General features: G+C 43.5%; 2 protein-coding genes across 8 annotated transcripts in view; one reads left to right on the forward strand and one right to left on the reverse strand.

Moving 5' to 3' along the window:
* sugct (succinyl-CoA:glutarate-CoA transferase) overlaps nucleotides 1-177 on the reverse strand; it is a 70,937-nt gene extending 70,760 nt beyond the window's left edge. For both annotated transcript variants that reach the window (XM_026180420.2, XM_026180419.2), the window contains exon 1: nucleotides 19-177. In XM_026180420.2, the coding sequence (XP_026036205.1) occupies nucleotides 19-142 (124 nt within the window). In that variant the 5' untranslated portion in view covers nucleotides 143-177. The remainder of the gene's footprint in view (nucleotides 1-18) is intronic.
* A 3,103-nt stretch (nucleotides 178-3,280) lies between these two features.
* On the forward strand, nucleotides 3,281-22,674 carry LOC113029523 (NACHT, LRR and PYD domains-containing protein 12-like). Of its 6 annotated transcripts, XR_013911586.1 has the most exons (12): nucleotides 3,281-3,405; nucleotides 4,018-4,116; nucleotides 4,540-4,641; nucleotides 5,128-5,363; nucleotides 5,464-7,252; nucleotides 14,847-15,017; nucleotides 15,122-15,295; nucleotides 18,524-18,700; nucleotides 18,879-19,052; nucleotides 19,545-19,709; nucleotides 19,833-19,953; nucleotides 21,349-22,674. XR_013911586.1 is itself a non-coding variant. In XM_080306876.1 (11 exons), the coding sequence occupies exons 2-11, from the start codon at nucleotides 4,031-4,033 to the stop codon at nucleotides 19,837-19,839; spliced, it is 3,081 nt and encodes a 1,026-aa protein (XP_080163002.1). In that variant the 5' UTR covers nucleotides 3,281-3,405; nucleotides 4,018-4,030; the 3' UTR covers nucleotides 19,840-22,674. The 6 variants fall into 6 exon arrangements, 5 of the variants coding, with proteins under 5 accessions (XP_080163002.1, XP_026036191.2, XP_080163003.1 ...); XM_080306876.1 differs by having other exon boundaries at nucleotides 19,833-22,674; XM_026180406.2 differs by having other exon boundaries at nucleotides 5,467-7,252; nucleotides 19,833-22,674.
* Nucleotides 22,675-22,783: the final 109 nt, after the last annotated feature.

The following is a 22,783-nucleotide window of genomic DNA, read 5'->3' on the forward strand; positions in this document are numbered from 1 at the left end:
TTAGCAGCAGGGCCCTACCTGTCCGCGTGCTGGACTCCCACCGCCCGCCCCCCGGGCATCTCAGCGGCTGCAGCGGTGACGCGATACCAGCCGGAGAGCGAGCCCCGAGACGGCGCTTCAGCACCCCGACACACGCAGACATCGTCCACCTGTTAGCATCAAGCTACACGAACGATGCTTCCGGCCTGAGCCTTTCAAAGTAAAACTCAGCCCAGACGCAGTCTTATGTATGTCGGCTGTTAGGACTCGTTTCAGAGCCGTTTGTGGATGTTTGGCTTTGAAAGGCCCCTAATATTGTGACGTGGAATATCAATGGTTGTAGTACACCAATTAAAAGGAAAAAAAGTCCTAAGCTATCTTAAGTCCCGTAGTGCAGATATAGCATTTTTACAAGAAACGCATTTTGAAAATGGAACAGAAGCCCTGAAAATGAAACGAGATTGGGTTGGGAAGGTGTTTCATAACTCTGTATCTAGGAAAAGCCGTGGAGCTATAATACTTATTAATAAGAAAATCAACTTTGTACCATTGCGAGAGTTTAAAGATACTGAAGGACGAGTAATATGTCTCCAAGTACTTATAAATGGTGCGAAAGTAATACTATGTAACATATATGCCCCAAATAGGGAAGACCCCAACTTTGTTGCCAAAATAATTAAGATATTAGGTGATTTTGAGGGCCAGATTGTGCTGGGAGGAGATTTTAATCAGGTTCCGGATCAGTATTTGGATAGGAGTGGTGCAAATCTAGGCCCTAGTACAAAAAATAAATCTGCAGCAGCTATCTTTAAAGAGGAAGCCGGGTTGGTTGATATCTGAAGACTAGTACTTCCTTTAGAAAGGGAATATAAGTTTTACTCACATTCTCATAAAAGTTATTCCCGAATTGATTATTTTTAAATATCTAGTTTGAGCGCTGATCTGGTAACTGTGATATAGGTATGATCATATTATCAGATCATGCCCCAGTAGAACTAAATATAGACTTACAGGTCGAGAAATATAATCGGGGCAGGTGGAAACTAAACCCAAGTCTTTTACGGGATGAACAATTCGTGGCAGCATTAAAAGATGATATTAACTTTTTTTGGGATGTAAATATTGGGACCACAGAAAGATTGGCTACTGTATGGGACACCCTAAAGGCCTTTATTAGAGGCAAATGTCTGGGATATAGTTCAAAGAAGGCAAAAGAAAGTAAACAAAAAATACAGACTTTGGTAAAACAGATAAGTCATTTGGAAAAATAATCGGCAGAAAATTATGTAGAGAGTAACTTATGCCAATTGAAGTTTAATCTTCATGAAATTTATAATAAGAAAGCAGAGTATGCATTGTTCAGGCTTAAAACAAATTTCTATGAGAATGGAAATTATCAGCTTTCAATTTCAATGTGTTAGAAAAATGGACAGAATATTTAGGAATAACACTTAATCCGAATGTCGATGAGATTATGAATGATAATGTAGGAAAACTACTAACTAGGATTAAAACTAATTTGGAGAAATGGAGCAAGCTGAACTTGACATTATGGGGCAAAGTAAATACGATAAAGATGGCAGTAGCTCCTCTGATCAATTATTTCATTGGAATGATACCAATTTGTATTTCACCTCAATTTTTCTCAAGATATGATAATATGATAAAACACTTTCTTTGGGATGGTGGTAGACCGCGGATTAATCCTGGTCGACTGTACCAACCGAGACAAAAAGGAGGTTTATCCCTACATAAAACATTATAGCATCTCATTTGAGATGTTCAAGCTGTGTAAACACTGGGCACCTAGACTGGGTTCTAATGGAACATGAACTGGTCTTTCCATTCACTCCCATTGAGGTGTTGGCTCAAAAACCGGACAATAAAGGGAATAGAGTAGACAACCCTATTTTAAAGTTTTCAAAAATGGTGTGGCAAGAGGTTCGCAAGAGCTGTAATCTCTCCCCATACTTTCAAAAATATGCACCACTGTGGCTCAACCCCAAAATAAAAATAGGTAAACAAACACTTTATTGGCCACAGTGGCACAAAAAGGCATAACATTAATAAGTGACTTATATGAAGATAACATGTTTATGTCCTTCAATGATTTGACAGTAAAGTTTAATTTGGAAGGACCCGGCCATTTTTGGCGATATTTACAAATGAGAGACTGTCTGAAAGATAAAATAAAATTGTCTCAGGAGAAAAATGTCATAGAGAATTTTTTTGTACTTCCACCCTTAAATGCAAAGGCATCAAAATGGTATCATTTATGTCATTGGGTTAAAAACAACAGATGTAAAAGTCTTAGAAGGGCTTGGGAAAAAGATCTGGATTGTTCCATCGATGAGGGAACATGGGATTCAATTATTTCTGAAAATGGGTTCTACATTAGGGAAGCTAGAGGCAAATGTATTCAATATAAAATTCTCAATAGGTACTATTATACACCAACGAGACTTCATAAAATGGGAACCAGTAAAGACGACCTGTGCTGGAAGTGCCAAGAAGGAAAAGGTTCGTTAGTACATGCTTTATGGGAATGTCCATTGGTCTTCCCAATATGGGAAAATGTTTTAAAATATATGGAGGGTTAAATTACCTAGATCACCAAGACTGTGCCTATTGGGGGACAGAGGTGAGGTGCCAAAGTCAGACAAAGCAGGCTTTAGAGTGTTAAGCACTGGGATTGTGACATGTGCTCGTCTCATTTTAGCACTTTGGAAAGACCCTCGGACTCCAACCCTAAAAAAGTGGAAAATGACTGAAAATGCTGCATGTGAGAAAATGCTGGGAAGACTGAGCAGTAAGACAGAGACTCTAACAGAACAATGGGACCGTTTTTTTTTGTTTATATGGGCCTACAACATGAAGACAATGTGAGATACAGTATGAATTAAGAATTAACTGTGTGTGCAACAGTTTATCTATTTATTTATTTATTTATTTTATTTATATTATCTTTATATATTTATGTAATTTTCTTCACTGAGTGTGGTTTTTTTGTTGTTTTGGGTTGTTATGTTATGGTTTTCTTAATTGTTCAAAATAATAAAAAACTTTAATTAATAAATGGCCCCTAAGCTTCTGTTTCATCTCACAGAGCTAAACATCAGTTTGTCTCTCAGATGAACCTTCGATTAATGAGACAAGAAACAAACATCAATAAAACCACTTTAGCCAGATCTGCGTCCTCGTCGGGATGGAAACGTTTAGATTGGTGTCTCCGTTACTGTCAGCATTTATTCTGTTTACCGGTGGGGAGCAGTAGCACGCCCACATCTCGATAATCGACCTTATTCCAAAGAGGAAGAAGAGGAAGCCGGATCACGTGACCTGTTGGCGGTCAGTTCAGACCCCGGACTCATCAGGACGACGTGGATCCGACGCAGAGGCTGGATGGTGACCCCAAACTGACCTCCTGTAAGAGTATCTACTTGATTGATATGTCATGACAAATGCGCGAGCAAGAAAATAATCAGAGCAAATCAGTTCACGTGCGCAACTAAGTTTGGCGCGCGCAGAACTCGGCAGCCGCGCGCACGTCAGTGCAGACGCTTCAGTAGAATCATTAACATGAAGTAATCCAATGACAGCGGTCACCGCACAGCAAACAGTCACTGTCAATAATTCATTCAGCGAACTTTATTCTTCACGTTTAAAATAAATGCCGTTGAAAACAGTGTAACTCGGTTTAACGCAGGAACCTGAAGTGTCCACAAAGTGACCAATCACATTAGGACTACGGGGGTCCGCCTCCAAACTGCCAAAATTAATTTTATTTACACGAGCGGGATTTCTCTCCGAGCGCAGGGAGCGCGACGCTGCAGCAGCGCGTGGAAAGCAAAGCAGACGTTCGCGGGTGCACGAGGGCTTCTTTGTGCGCGCGGCTGTCGAGGTCTACACGCGCGAAATTTAATTACGCGCATTGTTACAACATAATCATCATTCCGTGGGCCGTGGAGGGAAGAGTCAGGCACAACACCCGTGGGTGCAGAGCTGATAGCCTGGGATCACTTTACTCTCTCCTCTCAGAGTGAAGACGGTGATGGAGGAAGAGGAGGAGGGAGCAGAGGGGAGCAGGTGGTCCCAAGAAGAGCCTCCGTATTTCAACAGTGACCCTGAGCCTCCAAAGTAAGAGTGCGCTGGGTAATGACGACTGTAACAGCTGATATACCTGTGACGTCACATGGATCCTGTTAGTGTAGCTGTTTGTTCACACTGACTACTAAATACTTTTACTTTGAAATGTCAGGCACACTTACACATGTCACCAAACCAGACACACATCAGGCGAACAGTATGTATTCATATGTATTCACTCACCAGCTGCAGGAAACAGAATCAGGTAAGGTCCTCAGGTGAAGCCTGAGTGTGTGGTGTTTGCTGTGACTGGGAAAATCGGGAGGCCTCCTTGTGTAGCGTCCCCCAGAACAGTAGGAAAATACTCGTGTGGACAAACAGTGCAGATCAGGTTTTTATTATTTTCACTTTACTGCAGGAGGTCGTTTGACTGTTGTTAGAGCGATACAAATGAAAACGTGTGTGTGTTTGCAGAGGTCAGAGGTCACAGTCTCCAGTAACATGCTATCTGTCCGTGAGGAGTCACTGGTCTCATGAAGAACCTCCATGTTTCAGCAGTGATCCTGAACCCTCAAAGTAAGAAGCAGTTTCTTCTGTAGCATGGACTGATGGAGTCCGTCTTGTTCAGTGAATCATTTACACGACGATCCATGAGTGCGACCTTTAAACTGTCTGTGTGTGAGGGGAGAATGAAACCAGACAACAGAAAGGCACAAGTTAGAGAACAGATTCCAGCGTGCTTGGAGGGGTGAAAGGACTTGGTCTGAATAGAGCCTGAGTGATGAGGGTCACTTGGCCCATGGTGCATATTGGTGGGTGGGCAGGGAGTGAGTCTGGAGGTGTGAGACCTGATTGACCTGAGACACTGACCAGGTCAATCAGGTGGTGTGCGGGGTCACCTGTGATGGTCCTGGTTTACCTGAGACAAAACACTTTTTCAAACACAAGTTTCTCCACTTTGACTTTTCTCTGTGACCATCAGAGCTTCTGCACAGTGTCATCAAATCTGCATGTTTGTCACTGACGGTCGATGATTTTAGTGATAAAGAAATGTGTTCACAGAGAGAGGAAGAGGAAGAGGAGCGGTGTCTGTGAGGAGGAGCAGCTGTCCTGCTGTGCTTTGTGTCAGGACATCCTGAAGGATCCAGTCTCTACCAGCTGTGGACACTGGTTCTGCAGACAGTGCATCTCCTCATACTGGGACCAGTCTGCTTCATCAGGAGACTGGTCCTGTCCCCAGTGTGGAGAAAGATCCAGAGCTGGACTGCAGACAGCCAGTCAGAGCAGCTGTGTACAAAGTAAGACTGAACATCTGTCTGCTGATGGACTCATTTCTGAAAACTGGACTTCTTCTTGTTGTTCAGACATTGAAGAGTTTTCTTTCTGTTTTTCTTTCAGCAGATGTTGGTCTGCAGGAGGTTTTAGATGAACATAAGATCAGTCTGAGGAGGAGATGTGAACGTGTGACTGAAGGAAGTGATGAAACAGGAAGTAGAACCCTCCTCAACACCATCTACACTGAGCTCTACATCACAGAGGGACAGAGTGAAGAGGTTCATACCCAACATGAGGTGAGGCAGCTGGAGACAGCTTCCAAGATGGACGCCCTCCATGACGCTCCAATCAGGTGCCAGGACATCTTTAAAGCCTTACCTGACCAACAGAGACCCATCAGAGTGGTTCTGACCAACGGCGTGGCTGGTGTTGGAAAAACCTTCTCAGTGCAGAAGTTCACTCTGGACTGGGCAGAGGGCTTGGAGAACCAACATGTCAGTGTGGTGGTTCTGCTTTCATTCAGGGAGCTGAACCTGATCAGAGATGAGCAGTACAGTCTTCTGGAGCTGCTCCATGTTTTCCATCCAACATTACAGAAGGTCACAGCAGAGAAGCTGGCTGTCTCTCAGCTTTTGTTCATCTTTGACGGCCTGGATGAAAGCAGACTTTCATTGGATTTCACCAACAGGAAGCTGCTGTCTGATGTCACACAGAAGTCATCAGTCAGCCAGCTGCTGACAAACCTCATCCAGGGGAATCTGCTTCCCTCGGCTCTCGTCTGGATAACTTCCCGACCCACAGCAGCCAATCAGATCCCTCCTACATGTGTTGACAGGCTAACAGAAGTACGAGGCTTCACTGACGCCCAGAAGGAGGAGTACTTCAGGAAGAGATTCAGTGATGAAGAGCTGTCCAGCAGAATCATCTCCCACATGAAGACATCCAGGAGCCTCCACATCATGTGTAGAATCCCAGTCTTCTGCTGGATCACTGCTACAGTTCTGGAGCACATGTTGACTACAGAGCAGAGAGGAGAGCTGCCCAAGACCCTGACTGACATGTACTCACACTTCCTGCTGGTTCAGACAAAGAGGAAGAAGAACAAGTACCACGAGGGACGTGAGACGAGTCCACAGGAGCTGACGGAGGCTGACAGGGAAGTTCTTCTGAAGCTGGGGAGGCTGGCGTTTGAACATCTGGAGAAAGGAAACATCATGTTCTACCAAGAAGACCTGGAGCAGTGTGGTCTGGATGTGACAGAGGCCTCGGTGTACTCAGGAGTTTGTACAGAGATCTTCAAAAGAGAGTGTGTGATCTTCCAGAAACCAGTCTACTGCTTTGTTCATCTGAGCATTCAGGAGTTTCTGGCTGCAGTCTACATGTTCCACTGTTTCACCAGCAGGAAGACAAAGGTGCTGAGGGATTTTCTGGATATCTGGAATGACATCACATCGCTTCATGAGTTTCTGTCAAAAAGTATGTTGAGATCCCTCCAGAGTAAAAATGGCCACCTGGACCTGTTTGTCCGCTTCCTTCATGGCCTCTCTCTGGAGTCCAACCAGAGACTCTTAGAAGGTCTGCTGGGTCAGACAGAGAGCAGTCCAGGAACCATCCAGAGAGTCATTAAGAGTCTGAAGAAGATGAACAGTGATAAAATCTCTCCTGACAGAAGCATCAACATCTTCCACTGTCTGATGGAGATGAACGACCTCTCAGTATATCAGGAGATCCAAGAGTTCCTGAAGTCAGAGAACAGATCAAAGAGACTCTCTGAGATCCACTGCTCAGCTCTGGCCTTCATGCTGCAGATGTCAGAGGAGGTTCTGGATGAGTTGGACCTGCAGAAGTACAACACATCAGAGGACGGACGACTGAGACTGATTCCAGCTGTGAGGAACTGCAGAAAGGCTCGGTGAGTCCAGATGTGCTCATTAACATCCTTAATCAGTGTAGAAACACACCCAGTATATTTGCAGACTGTATTCCCTCTCCCACCATATTGTGGGCTCTGCACCAACATGGCGAAGTGTCACTTAGAGAGAATTTGAAATTGTGCAGCAGAAGTTAGATATTTTTGTCTTACACCTGATGTGATAATTCTGTTCTGTGATTGCAACATGATGTAATTCAGCCAGGGGCCCGTTCTTCGTACCTCGCTTACTACATCCAAGATCAAATCATCGCGCCAACTTTGAGCTCGCTAATCCGGTTCTCCGAACACACCTGTTGTTGACGATTAGTACAGCTGGATGAAGTAATGTGAGATCACTGGGTGGCTTAAAAGGGCCTACGCATCGATAGTAGAAACATTGATCAGCAACCCTTTAATTGGTCGTCGAAAATGTCGAAGGAGCGTGCTCGGTATTTTTCGGCAGCAGAGCAAGAACTCTTGATTGAGGGATTTCAGGAGTTTCAGAGTTTAAACGCAAGGGAACACTGCAAAGGCTGCAAAAGCAAGGAGAGAGGGCTGGCAGAAAGTTGCTGACAAATTAAACTCGTAAGTAATTTAATAATAATAATGGATTGGATTTATATAGCGCTTTTCAAGGCACCCAAAGCGCTTTACAATGCTACTATTGCCACAATGCACCCCTCGTCAACAAGTTGGTTAAGTGAATAATACCCTCACGGGAAAATCGATATCTCTCTATGAGCACACTGTCGCGCTGAGCTAAAGGATCCTGTCTGTCCCGCAATATACGCTGGATTCTGAGGACTCTCCTTATCAATCTTGCACCTTCCGCAATGGGCTGCTCGCGTATACGGACAGGACATGGCTGCGACAGGCTTCCCAAATCCACCTTCGCTTTTATAGCCGTGGTCTCCCATCTTGATTACGCGAAGTAATTGTGTGGATGCCCTCACAGGGCATCCACACAATTGAGTTCCTGTTTCTCTTTAAACTTTATTCTTATAGTTGCTCTGCGTTTTTCGGCACTTAATTACTCCCTCAGTTTTCAGCCGATTTTCTCCGTTCAAACTCTAAACTGTTCTGCTATTTCTGCTTATTCCAGCTATATCTTTTGGTGTTTATTACTATTATACTTTTTAAAATATTACACTTTTTTCCTTTTTTTTGTCCCATTGAAATGAATGGAAAACTTCCACAATTCTGCTAAAACTTGCTTGTCTTTGAAACTTAACTACTTCCTCATACTTTCACCTAGAAACTCCATTCAAACTTTAAAACGTTCTCAAATGATTGGGCTATTCCTGTGTGATTCAGCTTTTTCATATCTGTTACCGTTTTCATTTAATGCCTCTTTAAGTTTTCAGTTGCAGTTTTGTGATTTTTCAGAAAATACATGCATTGCTATGGTTGCTATGCAATTAACTCACAGTGAGTACTGGTGTGTTCTGAATTTTCTCTTCATGTCTGAACAACTTCTTGCTACTCGTTCAATTTCCACTCAAGCCCCACAAATTATACATCAAAACGTAGGTATTTTTTCTGGCTTTAAGACCGTGTCACTATAATTATTGTGCGAGTTACGGTTTTTTCACAATTTGCCTTGAAGTGACACAAGGTCTAAAAACTCCCCATTCAAAGTCTATGGGGATGTTGTGAAACTCAGAGCTGAAATACTGAAACTGAAGGCATTTTCAAATCGTCATATCTCCTTCTTTTTTTTTTTTTTTTTTTTTGCCTGTCCCGTTTGGCTCTGTTGCATCAGAATTGTTGTCTAAAGGCAAAGAAAGATGCCCAACGGATTTACTTTACCAAACTGACCATCCCAGCCTTGCCGTAATGGTCCATTTGATTCACCTTTTATTGTTTATTTTATTTTCACTTACTGAATACGGGACAGACTTGACTGAGGGAAAGAAGGGGAGAAAGAAAGAGGGGAAGAGAAACAGCTGAGAAGAGGGACGGGGGAGAAGGGCAAAAGACAAAAACCAACAGAACAGGCAGAGGGAAAAAAAAGCATATATCAATCACCTGGATCACCTGCTGAGAAAGAAAAAAGAAAGCAAGCAGAAGAGAACAAGAGTAATAGAATAAACAACATCACAATGATATATGGGAATATGACAGTAAATACTAAATGTTAAACATTATTGTGCAGCACATAAGATCAACAGAACACAGTGTGCTTTGAGGTAGGAGCCAAAAAGGGTGTAGTTTGTGGGTGTGATCACCCGTGTGTACACCTGTGAGCATGGACGCGCTTGTTTTTTGTTTTTTAAAAGGTTCCTTCATGTAATAATCTGCTAGAGGGTGTGGGGGGGCCACAGCCCCGTCCTCCAGGGCGTGAAGCAGGTGTGGAGGAGATCAAAACTCCAGACATCCAGAGGCCCCCAGAACACAAGAGACCAAGGAAGACCAACAGAGGGGCAGCTGCGCCACTGTCCCGGAAAGAGCTGAGGAGAGTCCCAGATGAGGGCTCACTCAGCAGCCGCGGAGCAGAAGCCAGGGGGAGTTGCAGTGACGCGCCCGTGAGCTCCGCCGGCAGCCAGCTGCGCCTGAGTGACCGAGCCCCAGGCCGTGAGGCCGGGGGCACCCCACCTCCGAAGTGGCCCGAGCGAGCCCCAGGCTCCAGGCCCCGATAAGCGGCCGCCAAGGAGTGAGCCGGTGTGTACCTGGACGCCCATCCACAAAGAACCACCAACGCACCGATGTCTGAGGGGGTCCGCCACTGGCAGGGGAAGTGGTGGTAGGGCGAGATAGGCCTCCAAACCTTGGAGGGCCTGAGATGTCCCCAGAGAGGTGGCGCCTGACACCCAACCTGACATATAGACACAGACATACAGGCACACACAAACATCCATTCCCACCCTCATGCTCTCATATGCACTTACTCCACACTCAACCAACGTGGAGACAGACATAAAGAGACGTTGTACACACGATCACACTCCCCAAGCGTACTCTACAAACCGGGTCTAGGTACCCTTGCCCCTGGAGGGGGGAACTGCACCCAGACCCAGGTGGTGTTTCCCTTTTCCCTGCGGTGGGGGGAGGCAGACCGCCCCGACTCCGCAGCAGCAGGAAGGCTCCACACTCCAGACCGCAGTCGGACGGCCAACTCCTCCTCCTAGTCCTAGCCCCCCTGCTCCAGCAGGTCGCAGAGAACGGGGGTGAGAGAAGACTCCAAACCTCCCTCCACCCGCTCATTGTAATGTTGATGCATGTGTGTTCTAAGGTGCATTTAAAACCCAGGAGGGCTTGGAGCTACCTGCCAGAGAGCAGCAGGTAAGCGCATGGTCCCTCCTGCTAGCCCTCAATGTCTACGTGTATTTAAAATTGAGAGGTGGGCAACGATGCCAGGGGTGGGGTGTACACCCTGATGGTACTTTGGACTCCGTGTATCGTGCCCACCCCCAAGATCCTATATGTATGTGTAATGAGAGTGTGAGTAATGTGAATGTCTAAGTTGTGGGATAAAATTGAGGCAGAGGCAGCCAGAAGGGGACAGAGGGGGGGTAGCCTCCTCTGCACCCTGGTGACATACCCCTACTCCAAGGCCCTGCATGTGTGGGTGGTTGTGGTGGAGCGGGAAGAGGGAGGCAGCTGGAGATGGGGAGGGAAGGAAGGGAGGGGCAAGTGACCCCTCCCTGGGGCCAGCTCCCCCGCTGACCCCAGTAGGCACCCCCACACTCCGCGACCCGCCAGGGAAAGGGGGCCCAGGCCCATCCAGACCGGGGCCCAGTGCAGCAGCGCCGCCCGGCCCCACAGAGCCCGGGACAGTCCACCCAACCCCACCACAGAGAAAACTCCACCCACCCCACCATCCACTCATCTTCCAGACTACATAAGACAATAAACACCCAGGCTGAGATCTTCCTCCACCTCTCCTGTATCTCCCCCTCCTGCAGAGGGAGCTCCTGAGGAGAGGAAAGCTCCTGCAAGATGTGACAATCTCCCCCACCAGTTGAAGAGCCCCCCAGGTGGCTCGACGCACCGGCGTCACCCTGCTCCAGGGCTGGGCCCCCATGCACCCACCCGCCCACAACCCCGGCAACACACCAACCAGGACCCAAGCCCCCGAGGCCCGGTCCGGGTCCCAGCCCAGAGACGGAGCGCCCCCAGAACCTCACGCCCATCCCGAACCCACCCAGGGGCAGCCAGGCTACCAGGTCAGTAACCCACGTCCGTCAGCACAGACCCTCCCCTAGCCCCGCTGCACGCAGCCGCGAGGAAACAGTCACCTGAGAGCCAACAGAGCCCCTAACCGGACATGACCGCTACCCCGGGTTGAGCCCCCCAAGGAAGATGCCTCCGGGGAACCCCCCGACGCCCTAAGCCTGTCCCTACCCCCACGTCATATTTCCTTAACGAAGCAAAGTTAAGACATGAGGCTTGTCCCCGTATATCTTCAGACACTCCTGACGCTCACAATTCAAGAATTATTTTCTCACCTATTTCTCACCTATTACCTCTCTGCCATCTATAATCCAGTTTTGAGATCCCTTCCCAGACGCCTTAACGCCCACTCACATCCTGGGCCATCTGACCTCAGGAATTCGCATGATAAGGTGGGGCCAGGTTTCACAATGAGCTCACCCGAAACTCTGGCTGATTGGGACCCACACCCAGTTTCACACCTTGGCTCAGGCGATTAGAGGATCATCAGGGGGTCCTTTTGTCCCTCTGTGGGGGGAAACTCCCACTAGGTTTATATCTGGGACTCTCCACCATTTGACCTTAGAACTGAAGAAGCTTCTCGGATGAGAGGTGAAACGTCTTCAAGCAACTTAAAGAAGTCCAGACGCTTTTCTTTGCAAGCTCCTTTGACTACGATGACCTGGATGACTGAGAACCTTCACAGACTCACCTATTACCATTCTGAGATGAGTTAGACTTGTTTGAGGGTAGGAAATCTGTCCTCCTCTCAGTTTTCAAACTCTGAAAATGAAGCCGTTTCTTCTCTCGTCATATCTCCGCGACAAAGTTACAAAGAGCTATGAAAATCACAGTCAAAGTTCACCAAAGTCCGCTGATTCACCCAGTACAAGAATTATGATTCTATCCCACCTAGTTTTGTGAGTTACACGACGTTTTGTAACTCCAAAAAACGGCGTTTTTCGCCTCTGAGCACGATCTAATTCTGACTGCTCATCACCCTGTTTTCCAGGCGCCCGCTCTCTTTCCCAGTGGCGCAGTTGGTAATGAAACGGATCTTCAGACCAAAGTTCATGGGTTCAATTCCACCTTGGCCCACATGTTTTTTTTTCACTAAAAATTGATACACTATCACAGGCCTGTAATTCATATTGATAATTTATTACATTTCGGCAAAGTTTAATGATTTTAGCAGCTTTTCTAATATGGACCTCAGATTCTTGTTAACAGTCCATGGCAGAAATACATACAAGTACACAGCCTGATGAAGCAGACAGAAGCAGTACCTCTGATTGGTGGACTGAAATTGAGCAGAACCAGGTTGTTCTGCCTCTTTTCACCAGAAAGTTCAGTGTTTTCTCAGCCTCTTCTGCTGTTTTTAATAAGAATTTTCAGCTTTTTCACCTTTTTTCAGGTATATGAGAACCAGTTTGGCTCAGTGACATGAGTATGAGATGAAATTCTGCTGATTTACCTCTTTTCTGCCAAATCTTCAACCATTTTACCTCTTATCAACATAATTCTCAGCAGCTTCTGCTCTTTTCAGCAGAATTCTGCTCATTCAACTCTTTTCAGCAGAAAGAGCAGAATTTTCACCTCTTGTCAGCCCAAATTCATCTTATTCACCTCTGCTGCAAAATTTTCCGGCTTTTCACCTCTTATCAGCATAAATCTCAGCTGTTTTAAGAAAAAACCTCCTTTGAGCAGAAATTCTGCTGATTCACCTCTTTTTTGCAGAATTTTCAGCCTTTTCACCTCTTTTCATAACAATTCTCAGCAGCTTCTGCTCATTTTAGCAAAATTGTCAGTCTCTCCACCTCTTCTTTGTGAGAATGAGTTTGGCTTAGTGAGACAAGTTGCTGCCTTGAGACCAGAAGGGCCAGGTTCGAATCCTGCTCAGGGCAACATTTTTTTTTCACCACTTTTCAGCAAAAATTTCTCCTTCTTTACCCCTTTCAGTAGAATCTTTGCTTTTCACCACTTTTCAGCAAAAAATTTCTGCTTCTTCACCTGTTTTCTGCAAAATTTTCAGTTTCTTCACCGCCACACAACTTTTTGCAATTTTTTAACTTTTTCAGCTTTTTTCAGCAGACATCTTACGCGTTAAGGCATCCACACAGCATTTTCGCAGGAAATGCAAATTTTTCTAGTTTACTATTACTACTCTAAAATATGAATTACATCTGAAATAATCAAATACATGAAATAGAATGATTAATAGTACATTTCCTTTTTTTTAGGAAATGACCTGTATGTATCTGTATGAAATCAATGAAAGAATCAAATACTGCATTATCTTTAGTTACATTGATAATATTTATTTATGGAAAAACAGTGGAAATATATCGCTGTTGCTTTCTTATAAATGAAGCGGACATACCTGAGTGGCCGCGATCTAATCCTGTTTACATAAAGTAAGCCTGCTCCCAAGCAGGTTTACGCTTACGGATCTGTTGCTATGACAGCAAGTCCTGGATGAGCTTCGGAGAACCGAACAATCCAAGATCACGCGAAATCGTCAACAATCAAATCCAGCTAACTTACTTAGCGAGGTACGAAGAACGGACCCCAGGAGTGGGTAATGAGCACCATGCACTGCAGTGTGATGAACGCATGGGAGGTATCTCCTTTTTACCATCCTTACAACATGCCCAGCTAACCTGCTCAATGCAACACAATGCATGACTTCACAGTCGGAGCCAAGATCTTACTTTTCCATTCTGTTTGTGCTTTTCCTGCAACATTTGAGTTTTTGAATCAAGAATAAAGATTTCTTAGAATCTTAGTTATGTTATAATAATGTAAGTTAAACGTTTACTAAATGTGGTGCGGCAGAAATTAAACATCTTTACCGTCTCTTTTCTCGTTGAGTTCCAGATTGTTTCTAGCTGATCCCAGAGACTTGCTTTGGATGAAACTTTTGTGTAACCTATCTTTGAATCCACTAAATTCCAGATCTGTTCAGTTGGAATCAAATCTGTACTTTGGCCATCACATCAATTCCAATACTTCACATTGTTTTCTCTTGGTCAGGTAATCTTTGTACAGACTTGAAGAATGCTTGGGGTCATCGTCTCATTGCATGAACCCATGACTACTCAGTTTCAGTCCAGAAGAGATTGCCCACACAGTTTGAAGAAATGGAAGCCCACGCAATCATCAAATATCTGCCGTGTTTTACTAAATTTTTAATCCTATTTGTCTCAAAGACCTTCCAGCATCATAAAGTCCTTTTAATGCAGATGTTTCCTTCTCCATGAGCTCTCGATATACTATTTTTCAAGTCAAGTGGCTTTATTTTCATTTCAACCATGTTCAGTGGTACAGTGCACAGTGAAACGAGACAGCGTTCCTCCAAAACATCAGATTATGACATCACTCTGTTTTCTGTTTGGATGCTTCACATCTGTTTTATAACTCACATTTTATTTTCTGTTCACAGACTGAGTTCTTGTGGACTCTCAGAGACTCACTGTGAAGTTGTGGCCTCAGCTCTGAAGTCCAACCCCTCCCACTTGACAGAGCTGGACATGAGCTTTAACAACCTGCAGGATTCAGGTGCAAAGCTGTCCGCCGGACTGAAGAGTCCAAACTGTCAACTTAGGATTCTGAGGTCAGTTTACTGATTTGAGCTGTGATATTTATTAAATAAACATTTATATCAGTTTACTTTTTGAATACGATTAAAATTTATTTGTTTCTAATGTTTATATTCAGATTTAAAGGCTGCAGCCTGTCAGAGGTGAGCTGTGCTGCTTTGACCTCTGCTTTAAAGACTAACCCCTCCCATCTGGTAGAGCTGCACCTGAGTGGAAATGACCAGAAGGAATCCGATGTCAAGGGTCTGTGTGCTTATCTGGAAAGCCCTCACTGTAAACTACAGACTCTGAGGTCAGTATGAGAAACACGTGTGGCTTTGTTGAGGCCTGAGCTGCTCGAGCTGGCATGCCCCATGCAAGCCGGCTTCTATACAGTTAGCATGTACGGGGCCCAGCCGTGTTTTTGGTGGGCTTGGTTCCACCTCCTCTACTATGACCCCACCTCACTGCAGTTGCACCTTTTGCCTGGTACCTAATAGTAACTCCCAGTGGTTTCCACCTGGGTGGGTCCTCTGGGGCTGCTTTTCCACCTCGCTGGGCTGTGGTGGGCTAAGGCCTCCTCTGTGGGGTGTGATTGTGGAAGGTGGGGTTGTGTGTGGTTGGTGGGTTACCCCCCTGGTCCCCTACCATTAGGTTTCCTCTCTTCTTGTAATTCACAGCACTAGCATAGTACACACTCACATAAGATTTAATAGCTATATTTACTAGGGCTGGGTGATATATCGAGTTTTTAAAAAATATCGATATATTTTTATACGAGATATAAGGTGTGACAATATCCTTTATATCGATATAGTCTATGTTACGTTATAATTATACTTGTGGAGCCGCAAGTTTGCCTCTTTTACGTCCACTTTTGTCTTTACGCAACGTTACTCGGCCTCGCCCCTCCTCCCCCATCGCTTCACCTGCAGGAAGCGACAAGATGGACATGGCAAATCTCCGTTAACGAGCACATCGCCCCATGCGTGGGGCTGGACGCCGTCAACGTGTTAGCTAGCTAACCACGCTAACGCCATGCAGCCCAGAGGTGCTGCACAGCCTAAAATCCTTGCATTTTCTCAAAAGTTGACAGCGTGCTTTATGTATGAATTCTGTTTGTGCTTGATGGCCGCGAACCGATTTTATGTGGTACACAGCGCTCAGCAATCTGTCAAAAATGTTTTAGTACGACTTTGGTTTGATGGATTGTCGGAGCATTACGGCTACCGAGGAGCCTTCGCGGAGTGATACGTACTGTGCTTCAACGTAATATTACCCTACTGTGTATAAGGACTATAAATGGCACCTGTTAAGAGACGTGGTTAGGAAGAGGATTTCAAACTCAATGCTGTCAGTCACGCAGTACAAGTTGGGAACAGAGCAGCTGTGAAATCTGTCTTTGTTACTATGCTCAGTGTCTTTTAGTTTACATTTTGACTGCACAATTGTGAGCTTTTTGTTATGCACAAAAACAACATTGTTTTCTTTTATTTATGGAGCATTATTATTTAATAAATGCTCATAATTTATTTTTGAGTAAATTTTATGTACATCTATGCTCTATGTTAATAAAAGTGCCTGTGTGACATCTGGGCCACAGCTTTGACTAAGAACTCTTTTTGTTCTTACTTTATGGCTTTTAAAAAAAAATCGAGATATACATCTTATATCACCGTCCAGGTAAAAAATATCGAGATATGAATTTTGGGTCATATCGCCCAGCCCTAATATTTACATACGACTGTAGGACTAACTGTAGGGGCTGGGGCAGGCTGGGTTAATTATTTATAATAATAATATAATAACATGGAAAAACAGACCTGCAATAGAAACATATTTATGAGCAACGGGAATAAAAATGACCGAGCTAAGATCCTGTGGGACTTCCAGATACAGACGGACAAAATGGTGGTGGCTAACCAACCGGACATAGTGGTAGTGGACAAACAGAAGAAGACGGCCGTAGTGATCGATGTAGCGGTTCCGAATGACAGCAATATCAGGAAGAAGGAACACGAGAAGCTGGAGAAATACCAAGGGCTCAGAGAAGAGCTCGAGAGGATGTGGAGGGTGAAGGTGATGGTGGTCCCAGTGCAGTGGCTCCCAAGCTAGGCAAGTGGCTCCAGCAGATCCTGGGAACAACAGCGGAGATCTCTGTCCAGAAGAGCGCAGTCCTGGGAACAGCTAAGATACTGCAGGACCCAATAAAAATGTAGATGGGCCAGTAAGACTCTGATTCACTAACCTGAGGGATGTTAGGTAGGACACCTAATTATTATTAAGGTTAATTAACATCTATGCCATCATAACGTCTGTTTTCAGCAACAGAAAAACTTTGCAGAATGGAAACCAATGTGAAAGGCCTGTTTTGTTTTTTTTCTCCTTTGAATGTTTGCTCATTAATGAGAAACACGTATTTCTTATCCAGTCACTCCATGAATCAACAGAATAATTGATAGAAATCAAGATTACTTAAATATTCCACAGCTGCAGCTCAAGTAGAGACCTTCCTCATTTGGGTTTTTATCATAGTATTCTGATGTTTGAACTCTGGTGATTCGAGTGGCTTTGATGGGAGTGTAAATATCATCACATCAAAACCTTAGATTAGATGTGTGCAGTGCAGATTCATCCTGACCATGAAGGGATTGTGGGAGTTTAACTCCTCTTTTCAAATATTATGGTTCTGTCATAATGCTGGTGTTATATTGGATTCTTGTGGTGAAAAGAGCAGAACTGAAAGATGATGCCTTCATTTTCCCGGTCCATTTACTTTCCAACCCTCACCTGTAGTCATGAGATCTGGGTAATAACTGAAAGAGGAAGGTCGTGAATGCAACCGGCCAGATTTCACCATAATGTTGCTGAGCTTAAACATGAGATGAGGGCCTTCGACATCCAGACGGATCTCAGAGTAGAACTGCTCCTCCTTCGTATCGAAAGAGTCATATATAGAGTATAGCGATTCAAACGCTTTGGGCCTCTGGTTAGGACGCCTCCTGGAGGTTGTTTTCAGTTAGAGAGGAGGAGACCCCATGAGTAGAGGGTCATGGATGGATTTGTATTCAGAATCAGTATCAGAATCCTTCCTTAACCCCGTATGAATGCTTTTAAACTTTGAAATCCAAGGATATTATCAGAGGCAGATTTCCTTCCTATTTCCTGTTTTTCCTGCAGCTGTGTCCGTCTGTATCACTCTGGCTTCACAGTGTGATTTAGGACTTTCATCCATCTTTACACTGAAGGAGGATTAAACACTTTGGATCATTTTTATCTTTGCAGGTTGTTTTTTTTTTTTTTTTTTTTTATACTAGAATCCATTTTTGGTTAATTGTTTGTTTGGTTTTTAACGGATGTTTTCGGTTATCAGCGTCATCTGTAGACTGATCATTTAGGTATATCCACACATATCTTTTCCCAGGGTGACATTGGAAGAAGTGTATAAATGAAACTCGCAGCACTCACAGAGACGTTCACTGTGTACGCTTTTGCTTCATGGAAGTAAAATAACTTCTGTTGTGTTTTATTCTTTTTTCAGATTAGATTCATGCAGTTTATCAGAAACCAGCTGTGACCATCTGGTCTCAGCTCTGAAGTCCAACCCCTCCCATCTGAGAGAGTTGGACCTGAACTATAACATGAACCTGCAGGACTCAGGAGTGAAGATGCTGTGTGGATTTCTGCAGAGTCCAGACTGTAATCTGGAGACACTCAGGTCAGAGTCTGTCATGTTTCTGTGCGACAATATTGTGAGTGAAAGTTGACTGTGGGTTGAATATCAACTAAGGTAGTAGATCAATCAGATGACCACACTAATGACATATAGAGAGTTTGGTTGGGGGAGCAGACAGTTTGTCCTTTTTAATTCACTTCATATTTTCAAATTCCTTCAGTTTCAGTCTCTGCGGTTTGTCAGAGATCAGCTGTGCATATCTAGCATCAGCGCTGACGTCCAACCCCTCCCATCTGAAACATCTGGAGCTGAGTAACAACAATGTGCAGGATGCAGGAGTGAAACATCTGTGTGGGTTTCTGGAGCGTCCCTGCTGTACACTGGAGAAACTGAGGTCAGACATCACATTTTAGTTGTTGCTGAAATGAATATGTGACAGTTGCAGATATGACTGTTATACTGACCCCACTGAGTCTTCACTGTAAAATCAGTTGTTTTCAGTGATTTTCATCCAATCGTAGACACTTCTCAGAGTAGCAGTTGTAAGATTGTCTCATGATTTGTGATTTTAATCCATAAAAACTGTACTGGCTGAAATATTCAGAGATAAATATGTCCTTACACTTTTATAGCCTTCCAGCTGTATCTTAAAGTAGACAAACTGAAAATAATAACGTTGTCCTGCATGAAGTATGTAGGCTCTGTGCTCTAGCACTAGCTTTTCTCCTGACATGTAATTAGTCTGCATGAGTTCTGGCATAAGGGTGTTTTAGAGGAAGTAACATGTTGTCGGCCGTATTAATGAGAGGTCTTTTTCACTGTTTGAAACTGCATGTTGGCTTCAGGTGTTTGAAACGCTGATAAATAAACTTGCATGTTTTTAAAGTTTAAGGAGCTGCAGCTTGTCGCACATCAGCTGTACTTCTCTGGCTTCAGCTCTGAAGTCCAACCCCTCTCATCTCAGAGAGCTGGACCTGAAGTACAACAACCTGAAGGATTTAGACGTGAAGCAGCTGTCTGATCTTGTGGAGACTCCAGACTTAAGAGTGGAGTGAGTCACTGCTGATTTCAGCAACACTGTGTTACATGTATATTATTATGTATGCAGTATATCCCAGAGCTTGATTTAGCTAAAGATGATGGTGATGGCTGTTGTCTGTGTTGATCTTTGCAGGAGATAAAGCTGGATGTAGCTGACAGCCAGTAAGATGCACAGAGATACCTGCCCTCTTTTTGTCTCTCCGCAGCTTGGTTGGTTCTGATTGGACCTCATCTCTCCGCAACATTATTATCTCATTTTTATTAGAGATGGACCGATCCGATATTACGTATCGGTATCGGTCCGATACTGACCTAAATTACTGGATCGGATATCGGAGAAAAATAAAAAATGTAATCCGATCCATTAAATATCACGAAAGCACCTCACAAAACTTGCAACACACCGTAACTCACCTCAGAACGTTAGCACGTCGGAGCAGTATGCATCACGTGATAGAGCGGCTGTGGCATGCGGGACCTGTGGTGGTCTGGATAGCATGTGGAGCTTCGCTAGCAACCTGGCATTTCATCTCCGACAAAGTTATCCCGAGAGAAGTAAAGCAAGTGTGTAAGTCCATCTCTGAATGTTTGTAAAGCATTCCCACGTTAAGCTTAACGAGCGACTGCCTCTCGCTCTCTGGCTGCTACTTCAATCGTGAAACTGCTTAAATGATCAGCTGATCGGCTTTTCTGTCGCGAGTCCGTCTCTCTTGTTTGTTTTTGGTCCACTTTGCACCAGAAAGAGGAAACCAGCGGCTGAACAACAGCAGCACGTTTAAGCTTGATAAGCTGTTGTTAGAATTTATTTATTATTACTTTCTACTCCAGGATCTTTTTCTATGTAGCTGACGGCTGGTAACTGTGCAGGGGCGGATCTAGCAAAGTTTAGCCAGGGGGGCCGATAGGGCATTAACTGGGAAAAGGGGACATAAAGACATACTTTTCTTTCTTATTCTCATTTAAAATGTCGAGCTTTTAATAAATAATTATCTGACACCCAAAGTTTTAATTTGATGTAAAATGAATAGAAGTCAATTACTGTATATAGTGACTATTAAGTCTAATATATATACCCTAGTAAGCTATAGTACTTTTTACTTTGGGAAGGTACCATCTGTGCAGTCTGCAATTTTGTTGAAGGAAGATGTTGAATCTATTTAATATTTCTTGAAAAATAATTGATTTCTGTGCATTTTTTTTTCACACTGCATCAAATTAAGGTTGATTACGTCGATTAAGCATCATGAGGTGGAGCGTGAGGGGTGGTTCCCTATTTTTTATTTATTTATTTTTGTTGTTGCTGGGAGTTGGAACCCTATTAGTTAGGTTGCTTAATATTTACGCTAAGTACTCTTTAAAATACCAGAATAGGGAGGATGGTGTAGGTCTAAGTTTATTAGATTGATCAGTATTGCTGAACTATGAAATATTTTTTTTGTATACAGGTATAACAGAATAGCTTTAGTGTAGTTGTTGTTTTAAACTTGAGTATGAACTTGCAGACTTGCAAAATGCAGCAAGATATTTTAAAAAACAGTTTTGTTGATTAAAAAACACTATATCGGATTCATATCGGTATCGGCAGATATCCAAATTTATGATATCGGTATCGGTATCGGACATAAAAAAGTGGTATCGTGCCATCTCTAATTTTTATACACACTGACAAAAGTATCAGTGCATTTCATCCTGGTTTGGTTTTTGTTATCATCTTGTTTTCATCATGGAATAAATGTTGTTACTTTTTACTGTTTGTTCGTTGTTAGAGTTTAATTAGCATCCCGGTCGTGTTGGCTGTGAGCTCCATGTTTTTGTAAAAAAAGAAAAATTCTTCTTTTTGTTTAAATGAAGTTATTATTATTTTCACTTTGTCTTCTGTGAGTTTTGTGCTTGTAGTTAGGAGGTGGGTTTAAAAAAATCGATTTTAACTTAAATAACACAATATCGATTCATTAAATCCTAGATTAATATTTAAATATAAATGTATTTTACCAGAAATGCCAGAATCTCAGTTTAACGCTCACAAACCATTTAACAACCACCAAACAGCTAAAACTGTAAATGAGAGCAAACAAACAGAATCCACACGAAGACGTAAACACAAAGCGTGAATCGTTCACCCAACGGCGCATACAGCCGACAGCTCACAGATTCTGAAGCTGCAGGTTTCGTCACTCCAACCAAATTTGACTGAACCAACAACAAAAGAAGATCCAAACTAAGCTTCACATAAACATCGTCATGGGTTCCCTCTGACTTTGGCTGTTTTTCTTCCACCACAATAAAATCACACTTCCTGCACATCTCTCTCTCTCTCTCAGTGTACTTCAAGAACAGTTTCCCATCTCAAATCTCTGTTTTCTGCATTATTCTCTTGGTTATTACGCACCAGTCTACTGTTGTGTTCAGTGCTGTTGGCCTCTGTTTTTGTTTGTTTGTTTATTTTTAAATGACCTAAAACAAAGTCTCATTTCTGCTGTTCGATACCAAAGAAATTTATATATTTTTTAATTTATGCCAAATTACAAACTCTCAGCTTTGTCTCTAATCAACCCTCTGCAACTTTGCTCTGCTTCACTTCAGCAGCAACAGGTCATGTTCAGATGTTGATTCGTGGTTTTCAGTTTTTGTTCGAATCATTTTAGGGATATCTGCTATAAAAAGCCAGAACAGGAAAATCTGCTTCATGGTTTTCTGTTTTGTCCTCCGATAAAGCCTCGGCTTTGTTTTTATACATAGATATAAAATATGGATATTTTATATCTATGTGTAATATATTTTAAAAATGTAGTGATAAATGATCAGAATTATAATATTTCTGTCTGAGTCAAAATTGAATTGAATCAAATCGATTATAGAAATCGGTGCTGATACCCGACCCTAGTTGTAATCAAATAAATGTGTATGTACTTTGGCTAAGCCTCTGTTTAAAATCCCATAAGATAATAATTTTAATTAAAATGGGCTTGGCTCTGTGTGTGTGTCTTGACTTAATAACAAATATTCACATTAATAAGAATAACAAGTTCACACAGATGTTTTAATCACTGCTGCAGTCGTGAGTGCAGAGAAGGCTGACAGGCT

This window comes from Astatotilapia calliptera, chromosome 9 (assembly GCF_964374335.1).
Source record: "Astatotilapia calliptera chromosome 9, fAstCal68.1, whole genome shotgun sequence".
Lineage (NCBI taxonomy): Eukaryota > Metazoa > Chordata > Actinopteri > Cichliformes > Cichlidae > Astatotilapia > Astatotilapia calliptera.

Bases quoted from the DNA above. Each gene is read 5' to 3' on its own strand.
- LOC113029523 (XM_080306876.1), top strand. From the start codon at position 4,031: ATGGAGGAAGAGGAGGAGGGAGCAGAGGGGAGCAGGTGGTCCCAAGAA. The intron at 4,117-4,539 runs GTAAGAGTGCGC...GTGTGTTTGCAG, and splicing joins AGTGACCCTGAGCCTCCAAA to AGGTCAGAGGTCACAGTCTC. The intron at 15,018-15,121 runs GTCAGTTTACTG...GTTTATATTCAG, and splicing joins TGTCAACTTAGGATTCTGAG to ATTTAAAGGCTGCAGCCTGT.